Below are 18,214 nucleotides of genomic sequence, written 5' to 3' on the forward strand. Positions count from 1 at the left end.
ATGAAGTGAATAGGAAAGTAGCTAGTATCGAGGTTCCTATTACCAGTATCATAAAGAAACGCAGACTTCAGTGGTATGGGCACATAATGAGAATGAATAGGGAAAGACCTGCCAGAAAATAATTTGACCTTAATCTCATAGGAAGAAGACCACAGGAAAGACCAATAAAACGCTGGATAGAGATTGTAAGATCAGATGTGGAGGAGAGAGGACACAAATGGGAGGATGTACTGGAACAGAAGATGTATGAAGACAGAAGGAGATGGCGAGCGCTTGTATACCACACCCGGGAAACTGGAGTTGTGAAATGATGATGATGGTGATTTGACGACCTGAGAGATGCCACAGCCTGATGTTGAAGCAATGGCCGTGTAGTTATTCCTACATCTGTTGATAATAGTTTAAATAAGAAACTTATTTTTTGTTGGGACTCTTTCCTACACTGGTATTTTATTACTTGTTATCATTTGTGGCACCTTCGTGCCTTTGAAAACTGTAAAAATACTGAGTGAGATGTAAAACCAATACTGTCAATATTTTTACAGTAAACACTCACAATGTTTGATTCATGGGAGCGACACTGGTCCACATTAGTGAAAGTGAAAATTATTCAAATGTTTTTTGAGATGGTTGGGCACGTAATGAGGATGGATCCAACAAGGACAAGAGAGACAAGGAGAGATGTGTGGCAGGGAAACGGATGGTGGGAAAACCAAGAACCCACTGGATGGACATCGTAAAGATGGACATTGCAGATCAGAGAAGGACACTGGAGGACGTCATTAACAACAGAACGTATTTTTACTTTACAATGGCGAAAAATGAAAGTATCCTCCTATTCAATACATCATATATTCCGTCATTAGACGGAGTAAACAAGTTCAGACATGTTTCGGCTCGTTTGAGCCATCTTCAGTGAAAAAATTAGGGGGGTTGGAATAATTATTTACATAATATGAGTTGAAAAAATGCTAAAAAAACATAATGAAAGCGCAAATGAAAAAACAAACAAAAGAGAGCCTAGACGGAAACAAAATAGTACAAATATACAATATTTACATCAATATGCAGAGCAAAACAACTTATTGCGACAAAATTCAGTGAAACAGGTGTTAATTTGAAATAATAATTGATCAATAATTGATCTTTTGTTTGTTTTTTCATTTGCGCTTTCATTATGTTTTTTAGCATTTTTTCAACTCATATTATGTAAATAATTATTCCAACCCCCCTAATTTTTTCACTGAAGATGGCTCAAACGAGCCGAAACATGTCTGAACTTGTTTACTCCGTCTAATGACGGAATATATGATGTATTGAATAGGAGGATACTTTCATTTTTCGCCATTGTAAAGTGAAAACCGTCAATACGGAATGATTCTAATATCTTGTAATGTAACAGAACGTATCTCAATAAGACAGAATGGAAGAGACTCACCAACAGTACCCGGGAAACTGGAACTGTAAAATGATGATGATGATATAGGATCTCTTTTAATGCAACTTAAAACTTCTGATTTAGTCTGGCCAGGGTTCTGTTTGGCAGCAGCAAATAACCCATCTCTCTAATGGAGGCCAGTGTCTTAGGGCAGAGGAGCTCCTTTAGATGGATGCTGGTCCCCAGTGGACGAAATACCTTAGAAATCCAGCATGCAACGTCTGTTTTCCAGGTTAGAGGTGAAGTTATATGTGAAAGAAAGGCCTGACATATTGGTCAGCTGTTTAATATAAATTTTTCTGACCATCCAGGAGACCACAGCCTCGGGCAAGTGCCAGGCTCAGTGGCTCAGACGGTTGAGGCGCTGGGCTTCTGACCCCAACTTGGCAGGTTCGATCCTGGCTCAGTCCAGTGGTATTTGAAGGTGCTCAAATACGCTAGCCTCATGTCGGTAGATTTACTGGCACGTAAAAGGACTCCTGCGGGACTAAATTCCAGCACCTCAGCCTCTCTGAAATCCATAAAAGTAGTTAGTGCAACATAAAGCCATTTACATTATAACAACCTCGAGGAATAAGCAGAAACTACAGTCGTAAGAAACTTAAGAACAATGGATATATCACATTCAAAGTTTTCAACAAATTCAGATTCAGCTCCAGGTATTACCCTTAAAAAAAAAAAAAAAAAGAGAGATTAATTGATTAAGCCAAGGGTAAGTTGCAGTGTGTAGGGATAACCAATGATGCGATAAAGAATAGTAGTTTTCAGGAAGGGGCTGATGACCTTCCATGTTAGGCCCCTTAAAACAACAAGCAAGCAAGTTTTCAGGAAGGTTTCCCTTTTTGAAATATGTGTATTAATTAAGCTTGCATTGAAATATAAGACATAGACATTGATCATAAATTATATAATACAGCATTACAGTTTACCTTAAAATCTTCATTTAATTCCATTAGGTTTAAATGAGGATGTTGACTGTTCCGATTTGGATATATTGTGATACTGGTCATTTACTTCTCACCGCTCCCCCAGTATCTGAAGACCTGCAAGTCACCTGCAGGGGATGCCCTAGCATTTTCCAAGGCCACACCCTATTTGCACTCATTTTTAAGTTGTTACTATGATGGGTTCACCACTTCCCAAGGCATTTTAGAGCTGCTGCCAGCAAGTGATAAGGCCGTTCCTAACACAGGAGTACAAACTCCTTCCGCAACTGCCCTTAACCTGGGCACAGACGCTGCTTGATGGACTCCAGTGTTATTTCCTATTCTAGGAGGACCATCACCTCTTATGGAGTTGAATTATTTCTCGCTGCCCAACACTCGGCGCAGAGTCACTGGCTGTACATTCTACTCTTTTTACTATAGCAGACTGGACCAGCTAGACCAAAAAACCTGAGATTACATAGTTATTGTAGAGGAGTTTATCTTCAGTGAAGTAATTACTCATTACTAATTAATAATTACGTATTGAAATATTTCTTATTAATACAAGTTATAGTAATTAGGGCGGCCGCACGCTTTTGACTCGCCACCACCGGCAGGACGTCCCACGAACCATGCCAGTTAGACACCGACGAGCGATGAACCGACAGTGTGGGACACAAATCCAACTACGAGCTTTTTAACTGCAACAACTTTAATATACGCTATTGGAGCTGGAATTACCGTGGCTGCTGGCACCAGACTTGCCCTCCAATGGATACTCGTTAAAGGATTTTAAGTGTACTCATTCCCATTACGGGGCCTCGGATGAGTCCCGTATTGTTATTTTTCGTCACTACCTCCCCGTGCCGGGAGTGGGTAATTTGCGCGCCTGCTGCCTTCCTTGGATGTGGTAGCCATTTCTCAGGAGTTTATAGAGTACAATCAATCACGAAAATAAAATTAAATATTCATGTATCTTCAGTTTCTTTGATGTCACTGAATGAGTTTGTTTCAGCCATGTTCATAAAGTCAGCTGCAATAGAAGGTGTTATAAAGTCTGTGAGGTTAGTTAAACTCCATCCCATTGTTACGTTTGCTATATATTGTACCGCAAATGGATATTGAGTAAATTTATTGGGTTGATTTTTACTAGAAGGATATATTAATTAAACTAACCTGAGCTCAATCCGTAGAGTTGAGTTCCAGACTTGACTTAGCCATACTACTTCACTTTTCGGGGCATAGTCTGCAACATTCTGCTCTGAAGTTCCCTAAACACTATCATTAGACTAGCCTAACTTGTTTCTCCATCAGAAGTTGCAGCACAGGATTTCCTATTTACTTCTCAATCTAGAACTGTTCTCCTTAATTTCTCTAAGACTACTTGTTGTTAATAAGTCCATAATTGTTTAGGAGGTATTAACGGAAGCAGTAGGGATTAATAGTTGTTAAGGTTTGTTGATGTTAGTTCCTTGCAGGCTGTTGGGATCAACAAGCTAGATTATAATACAGAGTGGCCATCACACTGCCATCTTTGAAGAAAATTGAACCGGTGACCACCATGTCTTAAATGTACCTCACTAGGTGGAGCGCTGTGTAAACGAGTGCGGAACAGAGCGGGAAAATGAGACATTTTCACACAGTTCCTATTCATTATGTATAACCATTACAGATTATTTGAGTTGATGATGAAAATATTGGATGGAATGCGTAACTGTTTGATGTGTGTAGGTTTTCCTTAAGCAGAGGTTCCTTACAGAATCGCAGTGTACTGTAACTTAAAATAGAAGAAACAAAATATGTAACAGTTTGTTTTTCCTTGAAGTGATATTATATATTGTTGAAAATGATTAAATCAATAATTATTTTATCACAAAGATGTGAAGATATCCAGACATCTCCAATTTTGACTGTAGGCCTACGGTACAAGATTTCAGGTTAGGATGTGTGTCTAAACAGCCAAGAAAATTAAACACACTTAAATGAATTATCATACATTTCAAAGGCAATCTTTCTACGTAACATTTTTATAACATAGCCTGGAAATAAAATTTACAATAAACAAATTGGATTTTTTTATTGATCTATTAATAGTTACATTTCTCGATTTGAACCAGCTCTCCCATTCACATGAACCAATGCGTATTTTTTAGCTCTGATTCATTGCCACATGAAAACTATTAATTTTGTGTACATCTGCCATATGGTTACTCCTTTCAGTTCTTGTGTTTACATACATTTCCATTCATTTAGGAACAACCTCTTGTATTGTCAGGCTGCCACTGAAAACAAGGTAAAACATACCAAATTTTATCTTCGAATTTGTTCTTTTCAATCTCTGATGGGCTATTGAAAAAAAGACACATTGACATAACAAAATGATTTTATCATTAAAAGTTCAGTAGTTGCATACTTATTTTTCCACATAATCGCCAAAACGGTTTAGGCATTTGTCGTATCGTGACACCAGTTTTCCGATACCCTCTGCAAATAAGTCTGCCGCAAGTGGGGTTATATTTGTCTGGACAGCCTCCTGAAATTTTTTGTTTACCCGGTACAAATGGAGGTTTATGATCAGTGAACATTCTACAGCATTCCCAGACACTTCAAGGTTTTTTCTGTACACAATTGTGACTCAACACTTAGGATACCGGAAACTTTGTTCACGTTGGGTCGCAACGATTTTGACTGACAGTCACAACACTCATCGAATAACGTCAGCCGTAATGTTTCTCATACGTTCCCATAGTCTATCATGCATCCGGGAGATAGTGGGTTCAAACCCAACTGTCGGCAGCCCTGAAGATGGTTTTGCGCGGTTTCCCATTTTCACACGAGGCAAATGCTGGGGCTGGACCTTAGTTAAGGCCATGGCCGCTTCCTTCCCACTCCTAGACCTTTCCAATCCCATCATCCCCATAAGACCTATCTGTGTCGGTGCGATGGAAAGCCAATTGGAAATAAATAAATAAATAAATAAATAAAGTCTATTGTTACTGGCAATGAAACTTGAGTCCTGTATGACACTCCCGAAACCAAAGAACAGCCTAAGCAGTGGATCTAGCCTTCTTCTCCAGACAAGCAAAAAATATTTAAACTGACACTGAGCAACAGGAAAACAATGGCTGCCGGTTTTTTGGGACCATAAAGGTGTCTTGTTGGTGGACTTTTTGGAGCAGGAGGCTATCCAGATGAACATTACCTCACTTCTTTGCATAGGGCATCGGAAAGCTAGTGTCACGATACGACAAATCCCTAAATCGTTTTGGCGATTATTTGGAAATGTAAGTACGAAACTACTAAACTTTTAGTGATAAAATAATTTTGTTATGTTAATGTCTTTTTTTTTATAGCCTATCAGAGGTTGAAGAAGAAACCTAGCCCTCATACATAGTTCTGTTCTGCATCTGTGGTGCAGTGTAATATAAAATACAGCTTTGTCATGCTGCCATAATGGTTTTCCTCACTGAACTCAGTAGCTGTAAATAAATTATCGTTTTTACAAAACAACTGCCCTGCAACTGATGAGAGAATTTCAGTCTGTAACTTTAACATAAGGTTTATGTTAAATCTTCGTGACAGTGACTTTTTTTCTGAACACTTTTTCAGCCAGGTGACAATTTCACAATGTCATGAGCTGGATAAAGAGACATTATTTTATATCATTCTTAGCAGTAAGTACTTTCTTCTCCTCGGAATGCTGAGCAAACATAACCTTCAGTCAGTTTTGGCTTTTAATTTTCTTTACCACCTCAATGATAACATTTCCTGCTATGTACTCAACAACATTTTCTGAGTACTTGGTGAAAGACTCGTAATTTGTAGCACAGCAATCGTGATCAGTAGAGGTGCTGTCATCAGAAGGAACCTTAGTACTTAGATAAGAGAAGCATCACTTCCTGTCAATAGGTCAATCTGTCCCAGTGAACACTTCATGTTTACTAACAGAATTGCTCTGCATTGGGATTATTTTTGTTTCTTCTTTCCTCCCATATCACGTAGGGATGAGAACAGCAATTCTAAATTGTCGGTAATGCCTTGGGCAGCTAACGTCTCCTTTCATTAACTAAACATTCAACTCTGTAGAAAAGCAGAACAAGGATTGGACACACACATATAGTACACTTCAAATGTTCTGAACAGAGTATTTTGCTGCTTGGGATACCACTTGTCTTTCCGTGTTATTCACCCACTGCCTAGTCATCTATTTGTCTTTTAGTGAGAACCTGTGATGAGAATTTTTGCTTTACAGTGGGGAAAATTAAGATGATCTTTTAATATATGAAAGAAAAGAAATGAACTTACCTGAAGTAAGATACACTGTTTTGCTCAAACCAAAGTATGCGAAACTGAATATAGGCATATTCACACTACAATAAATAAAGCCAAACTATAAAATAATTTCTATCAACAATGTACTTGACACCTATGCAAGATTACTCAGACAGCTGTTGTCGTTAGCTGGTACATTATATCATGGTAGCTGTAGTGTTGCTTGCCTCTGCCCACAGCGCTAATTGAGCTGCTATAACTACTCAATGTATTATGTTGTAGCTATCAGTAGGAATCACTGCAATTAGTTGAATGAAAAGCATTTGGGAGTTGACATACTGTAAGATACCATTTGATAGAAGGGCCTAAAATAGCAGTCATTCTGTGCTTGAGTTTATGCTCTTGTGTCTTTCTTGATACTGCATTATCTTTATACAGCTTTTGTATATTTTGGAAATATTTTAATATTGTGCTTGTGATCACAAAGAGAGACAATGCTATTGTAGCTTCCTTATATACAAAGGCATGACAAATGAAAATCTTAAAAATGTAATAAAAATTTGAAATAGCACACCAAGGTTCTGTCTGTTGGCAGTACTATTACCAAGGCTTTAACGAATATCCTGTAGGCAGCAGCACCATGCAGACAAGCAAACACCATCAAAATACCAGTTGACAATGGCTGCCCCTCTTCAGACATGCACAAAAGAGCAGCAGCGATCTCCTGATCGGTTTTTGAGTAATGAAGGTGTGAAACCTATTGAAATTTGTCTGCGAATGGCGGTTGAGTACGGTGATGCATGCTTGTCACAGCAGCAACATGACAATGCTTGGCCCAATACTGCCTGTGCAACAGCTGTGACCATCCAAGACCTGCGTTTGGAGTGCCTTCCACATCCACCATACTCGCCAGACCTTGGCCCTAGTGAGTGCCATATTTTGGGCCACGCGGGCAGGCATTGGGAGGAAAGACTTTCCATTTGGATGGGAATGGAGGATGAAGGTGGAGCATGATGGCTGTGCAGACAACCAGTATATTTTTTCTAGAAGAACTCTTGCACTTTGTAAGCTCTGGAGGACTTGCATTGAATGTAACAGAGGCTGTGTAGAAGAATGGTACAGTTGTGTACCATTTATGCTCAGAAAAGTACATTTTCATATGACTCACCCTTGTAGTTATCATTAAAAATTATCCATTTTTATTGGACATGAAAGTAAAAGTTACTCTCATTTATCTAATTTATTACATGTAAATGTATTTTAGTGTCATGTGCTGTTCTCAAGGCTCCATGCAGTACCTCGACATGTATATTTTTCCAGTGTGTTAAAAATATGCATATTTCTTTTACAGTAAGTGAAAGTGAATCAAGTAAGATGTATCAAGCACTGTTGGAGGCTAATATGGCAACAGAAGTTGGACTGATTGCTTTGGATTCTCTGGGTCTCTACTGTATCCATTTCAAGGATAATCTCCTTGTAGGCAATGGTGATAACCTCATAATGCGCAAGGTGTTCGACATCTACCTGTCCTTCTTGCAAGTTGGACAGTCAGAAACCCTGTTCCGGCATGTCTTTGCTGCATTACGAGCTTATATCAACAATTTCTCTGTTGCTCTCTTCCAAGGTGAGATACTGTATTCTTTTTATTTATCTAGAAATTTGGTGTGGTGTACCTTTCTAATGCATATTTCATATTATTAGTATTTTTGTGTGTTGAATATGAGTTTTATGTTTGCTAAATTATAAATTTGTATAAAAGTATTTATTTTCTATTTTTAAATGAGAAAATAGATGTCTTATTTTTAAAATGTCAGTATTTTTTGAATTCATCCTAGTTTCTGTAAGATCTTATTGAGATATAACCTAAGGTTTTAGTTTTCGTGATACAGTGAAAAGGCTGATACTGTTCTCCCCCTCCTCTCATATAATCATTAGTACCAGTATTGTTGTAGCTGTTTATATTCTTGAACCATAGAGTGTGCAATGTCATATTTTTTCATGATCATATCTGGAAACACAACAAAAATAATGAACAATGCAGAGAGCTTACTAGTCACTCCTACTATGTTGACTATGTTGACTATACCAGGAATAATATAACAAACAGTATATTTAACACATTCAGCAAAATAGTGTCATTTTAATGAAATAGTAACTGTCTGATAGCTTTGAGAACCCATCATCATCCCTTATGCCCGGAAGCATTGACCTCAGTTACGACTTAACCGTGATAAAATTTATAGCTTACCACGGTTAAGCTGGATTTCTGTTTCATGAAGCCCAGTTTTAAAATTTGTGATGTTTAACCACGGTTAAAATTTAACCAGCTGTGAGCGAGCGGTTAAGCAGATAAACGAGGCTTTAAGGCCTACGTAAGCTACACGACTTTGCAAGTAAGTTGTATATTACAATAAAGTTTACCGGTCGTGGGTGAGCGATATAAAGTCACATGGTGTGCATCCAAAGTGCCGTGATCTTACCAGTAAAATGAATTTGGCACCACCTGTGGTATATCTACAGTATTTTGAGGATGATGAACAGAGAGAAAGAGACTGTGGCGTCCTTGTTACAATTAATAGGTGTGCAACTCAAGTTCCCAACTCACAGAAATAATCTTGTTTCACCAAGTAGTAGTCTAAACGTTGGTGAGCATTTCAGTTTTAAATTCACTAAATTTGGTGCTCTTGTTCGCCCTTCCTTTTCCATATCGGCTGATACTGATAACCTAAAGTAACCTGAAATGAAAAAATGAATTAATCTTGGAATCATCATCATCGTCATCATCGTTGACCATCTCCAGTTGTCCGGGTGTAGTTAATGAGTCCCCTCCATCTTCGTCTGTCCATGAACCACTGTTCTCTCATAATCTTCTCCCATTCTTGTCCTTTCTCCTCGACATCTTTCTTCACAAGATCGGTCCATTTTCCTTTGGGTCTGCCCACTGGTCTTTCTCCTTTTACTTCTCTTCTCTTCTTCTTACATGGCCACATCACTTCAGTCTTGCGTTCTGGATCCTCTGTAGTAGAGAGTCTCCTATTCCCACCTCCTCTTGGACTTTTTAATTCCTGAACTTTAATGTATCCACAGACACACACAAGATGCTGTCAGTTGGTATAATTTATTTTATTCACATATATTCACAAATTACACACTCACATAACATTAATCACAATATCACGATAAAACACTTCACTTCAAGAATATCAACAAGCCGCCATCATTAAACAGTTGACAACTGACACCGAATACCACCGAGATTACACTTGGAAACACGGTTTAAAACAGATGACTACCGATCAATTCAACCTGGAGACTGTCTTAACTCGGCATGTCAGCCACTCTCTTCCAATAACTTCCAAACTACAACTTCAGTAACTCAACAGTAACTGACTTCACCGTCAAGATAGTCTCTTTATATAAATTTGGCCAATTTCCAGAAAGATACGTTACAAAAGAAACTACCTTCTTGAATATTCCAGAATATCCAATACATAGAAATAGTGTACAGAATATTCTCAATTATTCTAGTGCATGTAACATTCTGTAAGTTACAGTGTGTTTCACAATTACGGATTACAATTTATATATACAGGTAAGAATAAATTACATAATATTAATTTACAAGTATTTACATTAACGGAACTGATATCAATGTCTATACACAACGTATGTTCCATGGCATAACCTCACACATAATACGATCATTCGACTACGTAAATAATAGTAATACTAATACATAATGACATAACTTCACACACAACGCAATCGTATAATAATAATAATAATAATAATAATAATAATAATAATAATAATAATAATAATAATACAAATACGAACATGATATAACACTTCACAGCCATACATACACGTAATAACACTAATAATAATCATAAAATAATGATGATAATAATAATAATAATCATACTAATACTAAATGGATGTAACACTTCATAGCCATACATACAAGTAATAATAATCATAAAATAATAATATACCGAGCGAGTTAGCGATGCTGTTAGGGGCGCGCGGCTGTGAGCTTGCATCCGGGAGGTAGTGGGTTCGAATCTCACTGTCGGCAGCCCTGAAGATGGTTTTCCGTGGTTTCTCCATTTTCACACTAGGCAAATTAATTAAGGCCACGGCTGCTTTCTTCCAACTCCTAGGCCTTTCCTCTTTCATTGTCGCCATAAGACCTATCTGTGTTGGTGCAATGTAAAGCCACTAGCAAAAAAAATAAAATAATAATGATCATGATCGTAAAATAATAATAATCCTAATAATTCAAGCTCGATATCTGCATTAGTTTCCCAAGGGTGAGAGAACATTGACTTCAAGCTACACCTATTATCGCACTTGCGTCAACTTTCCTTTCTTGGTCTTCTGTGTCATGGCGCATAGGAACTTCATTTCTGCAGCTTGGAGCTTTGAAATAAAGGGCTATAATAGAAGATATGATAAAAATGACTGCAATGAATCTAACAAAGAGAAAAATGATTAACTTATAAAACTTTTTATGAATGTGTAAAATTATTTAAATGATATTTGTCCTAAAAATAAAAGAACAGCTGATGGTTCCAGACAAAAAGTAAACTACTGGGAACTGGATAAATTAGACACACATGACTGTCAAGAATATCACTGTCTTCTGGATAAATTAAGGGCAAGTGACTGTCAAACTCATCACTGCTTTCTGAATACTACTTTGAATTACTTCCGAGGGGAATAATAGCAAAATAAAAGAGCATCAGGAAACTGCGGTTTCTAAACCAAGTATTAGCAATGGTGCAACAGGTTAATGACAATACCATGGTAAGAGTTTTACCATGGTTTCTTAAAGCCTGATATTTACCGAGAATGGTGCCCCCGGGCATTAGAAATTTTCTTGCACAGCAATATTGTACTACCTACCTGAAATAATTTTTAAATGTTCAGGTAAGAAAGCTACCAGAGCAAAATATATATACATGTTGGAAACAGATAGAGAGCAGCGACTTACCATGTAAAACTGCAAGGATAGATTACACATAAAAGTAAAATATAGGTCCAAAATTTTAGGCTGCAGCAGGATAGAATTTTTAATTATATATGTACATATTAACTGATAATCAATCAGTCAATCAATCAATCAATTAGTCAGTCAATCGCCCAGCTGGCACATTTGCTATCAGTTGTTTACATCGTCCTTTTGTAAATGATTTCAAAGAAGTTGGAAATTTATCAAACATTTCCCTTGGTAAAATATTTAAATCCTTAATTCCTCTTCCTATAAATGAATAATTGCCTCAATTTGTCCTCTTGAATTCCAACGTTACCTTCGTATCTTTCTACCTTTCAAAATTCCACTCCATCTTATTTGTCTGGTAATGTCATTCGACACCATCTCTCCACTGACAGCTCAGAACATTCCGCTTAGTCGAGCAGCTCTTCTCCTTTCTCTCAGCCATTCCCAGCCCAAATTTTGAAACATTTTTGTAACACTACTCTTTTGTTTGAAATCACCCAGAACAAATCGTACGGCTTTCCTTTTGATCTTTTCCTGTTCTCATGTCAAGTAATTCTGGTAAGGGCCCCATATCCTGGAATCATTGCCTTTTCCCTCCCCTACAAAAACTGATATTTCGCAATATGGATTGCCAAATGGACTTTTTCTCACACTTCAAAAACCTTACTACCTCTGCCAGGTTTGAAGTTGCAGTCATGATACTCAGTCACTGATCCACAGAGGGATTTATCAGATAAATGAATTCAAATTGTATTTTATCTCTCCTCAAAATATTTTCTAAGAATCTCAATGTGTTGCTTGGATTTAGGTAATGCTGTGTTGTGTGGACGTTTGTGCTATGAGCTGCTGAGATGCTGCAATAGTCGCTTGTCTACCATTCGTCAAGAATCCTGTGCTATTTTGTACTTGTTGATGAGAAGTAATTTTGAGTTTACTAGCCGTAAAGGACTCACCAGGGTACACCTGCAGGTAAGTAAGAAAGTTTTTTCATTCTGATGCAGAGAACATGACAAGTACTGTCCTGTAAAAAAGTATAGACAACCAAATTAATACATTAACTAAAAGTTTATTCTTTGTTGCACATAGAAACAAGCTACACCAAAATTTAGCTTATTTTATTTCTACGTTTAATTATGTTGAGTAGAAATTGTTATCGTACCCAGTTAAAATTTTAACGCAGGTTGAACAAAAAAGTGCCGGTATTTTTTCCATTTCCAACAGAGCACTCACTACTTTAGAAGCATTGATCTGATGGTTACTAAACTTTAATACATCTTAAAGTAGCTTATTGTTGATAGGTATACCAAGTTTTTTATTTCATCTGATATTTGTGAAAAGGGTTGTTGTAAATTTTGTGGAACAACATTTTCTCATTACTGGATAATCATAGCCGTAAAAAAATACGGCTTGTTATGAAGCTCATGAGAATGTCGGGCTAAAATTAAAACTGCTCTTTGCCTGCATGCAATTGTTGATTTTATATTGATTTATATTTAATGAGTGGTTTTGAGAGAAGAACGCAGCGTAACCTCCGAGCGGTGTTGCCCATTTGGCCTATTTGCCGTGCCAACTGAACTCTCACTGCTCTATATCAGCTTTGAGTCATGTAGAGCTACTTCACAATGAATGTGTTGTGTTGTGTTGTGTTGTGTTGTGTTGTGTTGTGTTGTGTTGTGTTGTGTTGTGTTGTGTTGTGTTGTGTTGTGTTGTGTTGTGTTGTGGGATGAGAAAGTGGAATAAGGGAATAACATGCTACAAGGCGAAGAGTTTTATTTAACCCCCATCACCCGCAACTTTAAATACAAAATGTTTCACAAGTTGAATACATCCCACCATTACTATTGATATCTTGAAGAGAGGATACATTTCAAGTAAGCCCTATAACCTAGCCCCAAGTGAAGATAAATATCAATGACTGGCCAATAATCGAACTTGGGACCCTTATATCCGAAAACCAACACGCTCACCATTTAACTACGAAGTCTTACGATGAGTAAAGGAGTTTTTGGCACAAACTGTAGGGACTTAAACTTTTCTTGCCCGGGAAAAGTCAACGATGAAGGATAAACATGCATGTCTTTCAGAATCGAGCAATGAAGATTCTCACAGAATCTTTCATTTTGCCTGCGATTTTCGTTGTTTGTGCAGAAATGAGACATTTTGAAGAAACAATGACTTCTTTTTTACTTCTAAGGAAAGTAAGTTTCCAAATAATTCTGCGAAGTGCATTGATGAATTAATCACTAACAAAACGAAGAGGTCCTTCTCATAAGCCAGAACTTGCGTCAAAATACGAGATATAGTGTACTACATAATGCTATCGTTCAAATATCGAGCGCTAGTCCAATATAGGTTTTAAACAACTGAAGAAACAACAAACATTCACTTATTGTGGATGCCCAATTGGTGTTCAACACGGCAACGTCGGTACGGTTTCCAGGGCCAAGTGCATTGTTTTTGCTGGCCAGGCTACTTTCTTCTCACGCAACCAACCAATTAAATATAAATCAATATAAATCAACAATTCCATGCAGGCAAAAAGCAGTTTTAATTTTAGCCATGACATTCTTATGAACTTCATAACAAGCCAAATTTTTTACGGCTTTCACCCAGTAATGAGAAAATGTTGTTTCACAAAATTTACAACAACCTTTTTCACAAATATCAGATGAAATAAAAGCTTGGTATACAGATTAACAATAAGTTACTTTAAGGCATATTAAAGTTCATTAACGATCAGATCAATATGTTTAAAGTTATACATTTTCAAGGTGAGCGCTCCGTTCGAAATGGAAAAAATACCGGCACATTTTTGTTCAACCTGCATTAAAATTTTAACTGGGTACGATGAAAAATTCGACTGCACATAATTAAACATAGAATAAAATAAGCTTGTTTCTATGTGAGACAAAGGATAAACTTTTTATAAACAAATTAACTCGGGTGTCTGTACTTTTTCCAGGGCAGTAAGTGACTTCATTGTTATCACCTTAGAAACAGCATCCTCCTGATGGGTAAGGGCAATAGAATAACACCCACGGTATCCCTTGCCTGTCTAAAAGGTGACTAAAAGGGACCCCAGGGGCTCCAAACTTGGGAGTGTGGGTTGGCGACCACGGGGTCCTTAACTGAGTCCTGGCATTGCTTCCATTTACTTGTGCATGGCTCCTCACTTTCATCTATCCTGTCCGACCTCCGTTGGTCAACTTTTGTTCTTTTCCAACCCTGATGGTGTTAGAGCATTCAAGGTCTAGGGAGTCTTTCATTTTCACGCCCTTTGTGCCCCTTGTCTTTCTCTGGACGATTTCTTCATTTTTTGAAGTGTCGGATCCATTCCAAATTTTCTCTCTGATTAATGTTATATAGAGGATGGTTACCAAGTCGTACTTCCTCTTAAATCAATATTCACCTCCACCACCACTTAGAAACAACAATGTTCTGAATCTGTTAAAAGAAAATTGTATTTTTGAAATCACATCCAGTGGTTTAGATTGAATCTTATAACTTGCAATTGTCATCTAAAATACAAAGCCTCCTTTGTAAGGACCGTGATGTAATTTTTGTTTATCACTGCTGTAACTAAAGTTCTTTGTTCTATTTTATATGCAGGTGATTATTTCAGTATCACAAATGCTGGGAAATGTAGTTGGTCTAAACAATGCCCGATTCCAAGAATCACTGTCTCTCATCAATAGTTATGCATCTAGCGACAAGGTTATGAAAGGAACTGGTGAGTAATCTTTATTTATATTTATTCTGATGGAAGTTCTATGATTATGGTATGATGAACCTTGTTGGGACATTAGATTGAGGAGGCAATTGTAAATATGCCAATGTTTTAACTACTTATCAGTAGACTTTAACCTCTCTTTCCTCGGTCATGAATAAATTGACCATCTCCGCCATTTTGAATCTGACAAAACTTCGACCAACTCGAGTGATGAGTTGAAACTCAAAGGTGCGAGTTTCAACATTTGGGCTATCTCTGCATGCTGAAAAGATGCGGATGCCAGTCCATTTTCTGTCAGATTTTAATTTTGTCTTTATTAGTAAGCAATTTAACGACTTTCCATATCTATAACTAGGCTTGCACGCAACATATTCACTATCCGCCACTGTACCACTCAGCACAAAATAAATGTCTAACTTCTGAATGAAATGCGAAAAACAAGCAAAACTGAACATTCCTGAGGCTAACGTCTTGATCCCCAAAGATGCAACTTATCCTGTGAGGTTCAGGAATTCAAGGCCTTTTCCCATTATCATGTAACTGTGGCGACAGCTCTTACCTGACGTTAAAAATTAAATAATTGAAAAAGAGGTTCAACCTATTCAATACATAAAAGAAAGAAATGTAGTGATTACATTCTTATTTAATAGTAACTATAAATGGGACCGGTTTCGACCCTAGTCCAGGTCATCGTCAGCCATAAAAACATGTAAAACAATGCATATGAAAAAGAAAAAGATTAAGTGAACTCTGGATCGGTATAAGATGAAACATAAATTAACGATGGGGGTAGAAATTGTGAGTCACTTAAAAGAAAACAGTACGTAATATTAAGAATGGTAGTATGGCACACGCAATGATAGGCGAAGTCTCACAATGTTTATGAATATTGGAGAACAGTCAAATGGGTCAGTTTCCACACTGTTAGGCACAAAGTCACAACACCATCAAATAATATATGAAGATCATAAATAACTTGGTCGCAGACGAATAGATTTGTAGAAGCAAACCGCCAGCTCCCGGTGATCAACGCGGCACATTCAAGGTCATGCGCTGCGGTCTCGAACGCCAAAGTAGAATGGAGAATATCCTGAAGGTCCAGTATTTGTCTCGGTTGCGGGAAGTTAAGTACGTATATATATAAATATACAACGCAAATCAGTATAATTGAATGAGTACTTGTGCTCCTGCTAAGTTCTTGGAAAACAGTTGACTTTCAATACGGAACAATGAAATTTTTATCTTTAAAAGCTCTTACCTGAGTTGGAAGAAACGTTCCTTTCACAAAGGATGACAAATAACGTTTCTAGGGTTAAGAAAAATGTGATCGTACTAAGCGTTAATAGCGAAAATTCATGAGTCGATAAGTGAGGTATTTTTATATAGATTTAATGTGATGAGAATTGGGACTTCAAATTTACGACATGCTAACTGAGAAAACATGATAATGAGCAACACACTAACGAGGTTTCACTATATTATGCCTCTTTTGAAAAGCTGCTAAAATAATGAAACAAGATAACTGTCTCAAGAAAAGGAGGAGATAGGCTGCAGATAGCAGATAGTGAAGACTTGTGCTCATTGCAAGACATCACAAGAATATCCACACTAGGTCACACTGCACTAGGCAAGCTGTCAGCAAGACAGTCACCTACCCGTCTCTCTGCTATGGTCACCTGTCCTGCTCATACCATTTCTGCCACTGAGGAATACAGTTGAAATGTCTACAATTCCAACATGGCCTAATATCCCTAAAGATCATCCTTTTTCAGTTATGTGCTTGTTTTTTAAATGCCATTTTTTTCAAAGTATTTTTTTCTGTAACTTCATGTACAAAGCAAATCAAATTTGGTCTTTAATGCCAGGCTGAGTGGTTCAGACAGTAGAGTGCTGACTTTCTGGTCTCGACTCAGTGTGATGGTATTTAAAAGTGCTCATATACGCCAGACTCATGTCAGTGGAGTAAAAGAATTCATACAGGACAGAATTCTGACACCTCAACATCTCCGCCATGAACCTACTATGCTGGCGTAGCAGGGGGAGAGGTGATTCTCCCACGAGGTGCGTCCCAGGTGGCGGATAGGGGGGTCCTGACCGGCTTGCCAGCGGACTTGAGGGAAATAAAATACCACTCACGGACCAAACACACAACCCTCTGTGGGTGGGGAACGTACACGAAAAATACACCCACGGTATCCCCTGTCTGTCGTAAGAGGCGACTAAAAGGGGTGACCAAGGGATGATTATATTAGAATCATGAAACTCCTTGTGATTAGTACCACCATGCGGGGAACACCATGGGTCGCTTTTACTTGCGCGTAGTACCACTATGTTAGGTACCAAATAGGTTTGTGATTAGTAGCAAATGAGAGCGCGACGGCTTTTACAGTACCTGTGATTAGTAGCACTATCTGAGCGACACCATGGGGTGAGGGAACCCATGTTTCTGGCTTGCCTATGATTATTACCCACTATACGAGGAACACCACGGGATAGTACGAGTTCCGGTGGTTAGTACACTTAGGTGATGAACACCATAGGTTTGCGTTGCCTGTCAATGGCGCCGCAATGTGCGAAACACATTAGGTCTGTAATACATGTGCGAATTTCATTACCTGTGAGTAGTACCATAATGTGTGGAATACTGCAAGTCTACGCTACTCTTGATTAGTACCGCAACATGACAAATATGGTTCTACTTTTCTAGCGATAAGTACCATTATGAGGGGCTGATGACTTGGATTTTGAACTCCTTTCAACTACAAGCATCATGGATTCAGTATCGTGCTATGGAAGCAGTCTCTTGGTTAGTAATACTATTGTTTTACGCCAGCTTCTGTGCATGT

General features: G+C 37.9%; 1 protein-coding gene across 1 annotated transcript in view; it reads left to right on the top strand.

Moving 5' to 3' along the window:
- Ziz (dedicator of cytokinesis protein Ziz) overlaps window positions 1–18,214 on the top strand; it is a 542,949-nt gene that overhangs the window by 417,164 nt on the left and 107,571 nt on the right. The window contains exons 27-29 of the mRNA XM_067151766.2: window positions 7,988–8,260; window positions 12,447–12,607; window positions 15,248–15,368. Coding sequence (XP_067007867.2) covers window positions 7,988–8,260; window positions 12,447–12,607; window positions 15,248–15,368 — 555 coding nt within the window. The remainder of the gene's footprint in view (window positions 1–7,987; window positions 8,261–12,446; window positions 12,608–15,247; window positions 15,369–18,214) is intronic.

The sequence above is a fragment of the Anabrus simplex genome, chromosome 7, assembly GCF_040414725.1.
Source record: "Anabrus simplex isolate iqAnaSimp1 chromosome 7, ASM4041472v1, whole genome shotgun sequence".
In the NCBI taxonomy this organism is placed as follows: Eukaryota; Metazoa; Arthropoda; class Insecta; order Orthoptera; family Tettigoniidae; genus Anabrus; species Anabrus simplex.